Here is a 6,498-nt window from a genome sequence, read left to right as displayed (position 1 = left end):
CCCCCCCCCCCAAAGCCCCCTGGGGTCTGGCTTCATGCCTGCAGTACTTGGCTTACACACTAGGTGGCAGTGCCCACCACCACTGCCACCAATACCACCATACCTGACTCAGCCACATCAGCAATGTCCACCCCTTGCTCTTGTGCCATGAAGCCCAGGACGGAAAAAATTGCGAAGCCAGACACAAAACTGGTACCACTGTTGAGGCATCCCAGCAGCATACAGTCCCTAAGTCACACACGTCAGGGAGCAAGTTAATTCACAACGCGAGGAAGCCACGCTCCCTACTTCTCTTTAAACGTCATCAGCATTTCCAAGCTCCACCAGGCCCGCCGGCGTGACACTTGCCTGTACGAGTTGTACTTGTACTTGTTGTAGCTCCCCAGCGAGGTCATGGCCCCCAAGCAGATGGCATAGGAGAAGAATATTTGGGTCCCAGCATCGATCCATACCTACGGGGGTGTGGGGGGCAAGGAGAGAGAGAAGGGGCTGTTAGAGCCGGCTTCCTGGAGGAGGCGGCGTGGGTCCTGCCACCTGGCCACGCAGGACTGCACCTCAAAGTGTGCAGACTCTCGAATGCACTTGGAGCGTCTGTGCTGGAATCCAAGGTGCCTTTCCAGTGCTATTTTGTGGGTTCAAAGAGTAAAGATTTAGCCCAGTGCCAGATACACGGTGACCTGTAAGTCAAGGCTGCTACCATTACTGTGATATTGTCCTGGGACCCCTGAGTTGGAATGGGGAAGTATTCCCTCACGGGTTATAAGGGTAAAGCCGCTCTCCAGAACCTTCATCAGGCAGGTCCTGATGGCCACAGAGCTGCCTTCCCAGCTGTCCCTTGATGCTGGCCAAGCCCCCGCACATCCAAGGACAGTGCTGAAGGAAACCTGAAGCAGCACAGGCCCCTGGAGGCAACTGGAGGCTGGGGACCAAAGGTCCTTAAATGGACCAGTGCATCTCCCAGGGTTTTGTCCAACCCCCTCCAGTCACGCGGCTGGGGGCCAGGAGGTGGACACTCGGAATCTGCCCGTCAACCTTCCAAGAGGCCACCACCTCTGAATTCCGTCCTCGGCCAGGAAGCCAGCAGCTCTCCCAGCCGACTCTTCCCCTCCCTCAGTCAGCCCGGCGGCCGCTGAGGGCAGAGGCGGGGTCGGAGGAGGAGACTAGCTCTTGAAGACTTCGCTTACCTGGCTCAGCGCCTAAACGAGACTATAACTGGCCCGTCTCAGGAGTGCTCGACATGAAAAGGGCCACACACAGCTGGAAAGGCCCCCGAGCGCAGCGAACGACCCGCCACAGCCCAGCGGAAAAGGAGCAGGGGCTGATGGCCCAGCTAGATCTGCACACGGAGGAGCCACAGAAACTGTGCTGCCCGCTTAGCTTCCCCCACACCCTGCCCTGCCCGCCTGGTGGGAGGGAGGACGGGCGGCCCCGCGGTACCTGTGGGTCCTCAAGGCGGCTGATGTCAGGGTACAGGTAGAACTTGATGCCTGCGCCTGCGCCGGGCAGCATCAGTCCCCGGATGAGCAGCACCAGGAGCATGGCGAACGGGAAAGTGGCCGTGAAGTAGACAACCTGCGGGGGATGACAGGGATTCAGGGGGGCCTGTGGCAACACCTGCCACTGTTGGATTCAAGCATCCGCTCCAAGGCAGGGGGTCTGGAGCCTAGCTTGCTGTTTCACTTGCTGTGTGACCTTGGGCATGTTGCTTAATTTCTCTGGGCCTCAGCTGTCTTATCTGTAACCTGGGCATAATACAAGTATTAGTGAACCAAAGTGGGTTGGCTTCTTGGTGAGTTGAAATCAAAGCCTTCACTAGAAGTAAAATAAAATTTATTTGCTCTTCTCACACAGCTGGCAGGCCTGTTTCTTTCACCTAAGCCTACTTTCAAAGTTCCCCCTCTGTGATCCCTGTTCCTCCCCAGGGCTCTAGAAAGGAGGCAAGTTCTTTGTGGGTGTTTGGATGGACTCACAAAGCTCTGCTAGAAGCTGGGGGAGGCGGTGTGAAGGCTGGAGTGGGAGGTGAGCATCAGGCCAGCGGCTCATACTCCATGGACTGAGCAAGTCCACCTGCATCGTGTGGGGCCTGGGCAGGTACCTGCAGGGCAGGACACTTCTGAAGACAAACACTGTTAATGTCTTCTGGGCCAGGAAAGGGAGCTGGGGTACTCAGAATGGGGGTTCCGGAAGGGGGGCACCCAGGACCCCCCAGGAGAGCCCAGTCTGGGGGACGGGCAGGGGAGAGGGCACGGGTGAGGACTGACACCCTGAGGACCTCATCACTCCTGTGAACTCCTCCTCAAGAGCCCTCGGGCCTCCGAGAGCAGGGAGCGGAGCAGAGGACAGCCCCTGTGCAACAGGGGGGCCACACGGGCATTTGAGAAGGGGCCGTTCTCAGTCTCTCTGGAGGTCATGTCACTTGAGTTCCAAATGCCCGAGGGGAGCAGTTGTACCCACTATGAGGACATCAAATAAACAACGGCCCACCTTTATCAAGCAGGTTCTCAGGGCTGGCCATTCACGATCTCATTCAGTTTAGGCGGCTCTACAACCCTAAGGACAGTGCCCTGAAGTCCAGGTGAGGACAGTGAGGCCCAGAGAGGGAAAGGCACCTGCCTGAGCTAGAAGTGGCAGAGCGAGGGTTCGAATCCAGGCAGCCAGGCCATGCCCAAGGCAACGAGGCCCCGGCCGGCACCCACGTGGCCGGCTGAGTGCCAGTGTCCCGGGTGGGGTGGGCCCCGGGCGGCAAGGCTGTGCCAGGAACAGCAGAGGACGAGCAGGGCTGTGGCCTTGGGCTCCATTCAAGCAAAGAATGAAGCGCTTGCATTTCTTTCTCTGTAAACTCAGCTCTCCAGAGGGGGAAGCTGAGGAGGATGAACGTGCTTGTAATGCCTCTTTGTCTGCAAGTGGAAAACACGTCCACAAGCCCTAGGGACCCGTGAGCACACACGGAAGGCCCGCATGTCATGATGGAGACATGTGCCACGCGAGTGAGGGCCGACTGAGCCTTGCTCGCCCACAGTGTCCCAGCCCTGGCCCTAAAGCCTGGCCAGTCAGCGGGCAGCCCCCTCTTCTGCGGGCCTGCTCCTGCGCCAGGTTCTGAGAGGTGGGGGACACCTGGAAACAGCAAAGTCACACACAAAAGAGAGGGGGCATCATCTCATGATGACGAGGGACCACCCCCTTCCTTAACTCTGTCCCCGCCCCTGGCTCTCGGCCCCCACGCAAGGCCTTCCCTCAGTTCTTTCCAGGCTGAGGGGCCGTACCCAAGTGCGGAGCTCCACATCTGACAGCTCACGGAGCGAAGGGAAGTGAGGCACTAATACATTTTTGGTCGGCCCCCAAGCACTGTGTTCGAAGGACTTCCCTGTACGCCAGCTAAGAATTCCTCGCCTTCAGGGCTCCACATTCTGCCTTTCTGATGTCTGTCCTCTGTGTATACTCCTGTAGTTATTGACTGCACTGTGGTACACTGTGAAAATGCCCCTAATTCTCCAGTCTTCTCATAAAGACACATAAAGTTGGGACCAGTTGCCCCTGGCACCCCAGCCACCAGCCAGCCAACCCCCAGAAGAGCTGCCCTGATGCCCTACATCTGAGCTACCCGCGAGGGAGCCCAGCACAGACCAGAAGAACTGCCCAGCCAAGCTCAGCCCAAAGTGCCACCAGCAGAACCATGAGCCAAATAAATGGTCGCTGGTTAGAGTCTGGGGTGGTTGTTACACAGCAAAAGCTAACTGATACGTATTTTCACTGTGTCTACTCACCCTTTCACTTGAGTAACTACCTCGGCTTCACGTGTGCATTCTTCTCTGGGCAATAACAGCTTTGATGTGCTCACTATCTTTTTCCTAATATACATCATTTTCAGACACCATAAGTACATATACCTGCCTTTGGGAAACAGTGCCTACAGAGATCCCATGGGTGTAGGGACGATTCATTCCCCTCATTTGACAGTTAAAGAAACTGAGGCTCAGAAAGGGGCAGTGACTGGCTGAAGGGCCAACAGTCAGTAAAATGGTAGAAGTGGGATTTGACTCCAGGCCTGTCGGAGACCAAAGGCATGGATTTATCTCCAAATCTGTACCCTCCTTCCACCGAACCCAAGATAGTTGCTCCCACTCCCCTGGGGAGGAGATGAGGGAGTTGGCTGTCCTCTTTGCACCCACCCCATGCCCTCCCCTCCTTCCTTCAGTGAGGCCGGCCTTACTCCCAGAACTCGGTGACAGGGGAGGTGAAGTTGCTGGTGTTGAGGCTGTCCCACAGGCTCTTGTTCTTGCGCAAAGTGTCCTCCAGGCACTGGGGCGTGTTCCAGCTGTGGTTGCAGTGCGCCCAGGGCAGCTCCGACTGGAAGGACTGGAACAGGTAGTATGTGGCCCAGGCCAGGATGACAATGTAGTATATATTCAGGAGGGACACGATCACGATGGAGGCATAGCCGATGCCTGCAGGGATGAGCAAGCAAGGGGAGCATCAGGAGGGAGGCCAGCCCTACCATGGCCACAAACTCATCTGCAAGGCCCTGGCGTCTCTAGGCCTGGGACCAGAAGGGACCCTTTAATAGTGAGCAGCAAATATTTGCAGGATGAATGGATGATTGGATGGATGGTGATGTGAAAGAATGGATGGTTAGATAAATGGGAGAGTTGGATAAATTGAAGGATGTATGGAGGAGGGCTAGATCAATGAATGGATGGTTAGATAAATGAATAGCTGACGGATGGATGAAGAGATGGATGGTTGGTTGGATGGTTGGTTAGATGGTCCGATAGCTGAAGGCTTGGGTGCTGGATTGATAGATGGATATTTGATGTGTTAGATGGATGTAGGGATGGTGGTTGGTTGGGAGATTAGGTAGATGGATGGATGGATGAATGAGTAGATGAGTATGAATGGATGGATGGATGGTCTAACTATTAACTAGTTTAACGGAAAAAAGGATTAATGGATGGATAGATTTATATAGATAACTGAATGAATAGACACACATATCCTCCCATGCCTGCCAATTATAATCATAACAGTATTATCTTATGAGTGTATACTCGGTACTAGGCATGGGACACAATGTTATAATAGTAATAAAGCTACCGTTAATTCGGGGCTTACTATGTGCACAAAGCACTTTTATATGGCTATGCCATTTTCTCTTCATAGAAACCCTACAGAGTAAGCATGTTATTTCCATTTTATGGATGAGGAAATTGAGGCACAAAGAGATTAAGTCACTTTCCCCAAATCACAAGAGTTGGCAGGAGGAGGGAGTGAGACTCGAACCCAGACAGAAAGGCTCCTGAACCCGAGTGCTCGTCTCCTGCACTGCGCTGCGAAGCAGCTGCCAGCTTACCGACCCTCCAACAACCCAGAGAGGCGGGACAGCTGGCACGTGTGGAGCAGTTACTGTGAGCAGCGGCGTCACGTGTATAACGTACTGGCTGCTACCTAGAGTCAGGCACAGTGCCAAGTGACTCACATCCGGCTCCAATGTACCTGGCAAATAGTAGGTACTCCACAAAACTGGCTGAATTGATGAACACCAGGCCCAGGTGACCTCTGTCCCAGACTCACCAGAGAACAAGGGGCAGATCTTTTCCCAGCAGGTGATGCCCCCTTCAGAGGTGTACTGGCCTATGATTACCTCCAGGAAAAACACAGGCAGGCCGCCCCCAAACAGGAAAATAAAATACGGGATGAGAAATGCACCTGCAGAGAGAGCAGAGTGGGGTGAGGGTCAGGCTGTGGCTGTCGTGGGGCGAGGCCGCAGGAGCTCACACCCAACCCTCCCAGCTGGGGGAATCCCAAAGAGCGAGTGAGGGATGCAGAGGGTAAAGGCCAAACTCTTGGACCTGGTTGAACATTCTCCAGACCCTGCCTATCTGTCTGGCTGGCATCACCTTCCAGGGTGCCCTCTCACCTTTCAATCTACCAGGTGCTTTACGCCTGCAAGCCTTTATTTAAGCTGTGCCGACTGCCTGCCTGCCTTCCCCATGTCTGTCCATCTGAGTAAGGACTGGTTAGCCCTTAAGACTCATCTCAAATGTACCTCTCCTTGACACCTGCACCTGCCCTTCCCCACGCCCACCCAGGCCAGGAGGTAGAGAACTAGCTGGGAGGGTGCAGTGATGAGAAGCGAGAGGTGGGCACCTCCAGCTGGGGGTGGGAGCCAGGGGAGGAGCGAGGGGCAAAGAGTCAAGGCAGGGGTCCTACCTGGCGTCCACTAATGGCTTCAGCGGGTCCATAAACCCTGTGAAACTGTGGGCAACTTGGGCCTATGTGTGAGTGCTTTGTTCTGGGGCGTGTCTAGGGCACTCATCAGAGTCCCAGAGGCGCCTGGCACCTACAAAAGGTTAAGAAACCAGGCTCTAAGGCGGGACGTCCCGAGCGGTGGTTCTCCTAACTCGGGCGGCACGCGGCAGGCCCGTCTCTGCTGACACGTAAGCCCCTGATGAGGGGCGGTCACGAGAGGAAGCAGCTCCCCCGGCCAGTTCTCGTCAACTC

At 55.4% G+C, this 6,498-nt stretch overlaps 1 protein-coding gene across 1 annotated transcript; it reads right to left on the bottom strand.

Moving 5' to 3' along the window:
* Window positions 1-347: 347 nt before the first annotated feature.
* On the bottom strand, window positions 348-5,703 carry LOC124232676 (sodium- and chloride-dependent taurine transporter-like; the record flags this gene model as incomplete). Its single annotated transcript, XM_046649616.1, has 4 exons — window positions 348-452; window positions 1,438-1,572; window positions 4,211-4,445; window positions 5,569-5,703. Coding segments are annotated over 3 exons (434 nt in total), but the record flags the coding sequence as incomplete, so codon positions are not given.
* Window positions 5,704-6,498: the final 795 nt, after the last annotated feature.

The sequence above is a fragment of the Equus quagga genome, unplaced genomic scaffold (assembly GCF_021613505.1).
Source record: "Equus quagga isolate Etosha38 unplaced genomic scaffold, UCLA_HA_Equagga_1.0 102200_RagTag, whole genome shotgun sequence".
Lineage (NCBI taxonomy): Eukaryota > Metazoa > Chordata > Mammalia > Perissodactyla > Equidae > Equus > Equus quagga.
Note: the sequence above shows the minus strand (reverse complement) of the source record. Positions and strands in the feature narration are given on the sequence as shown.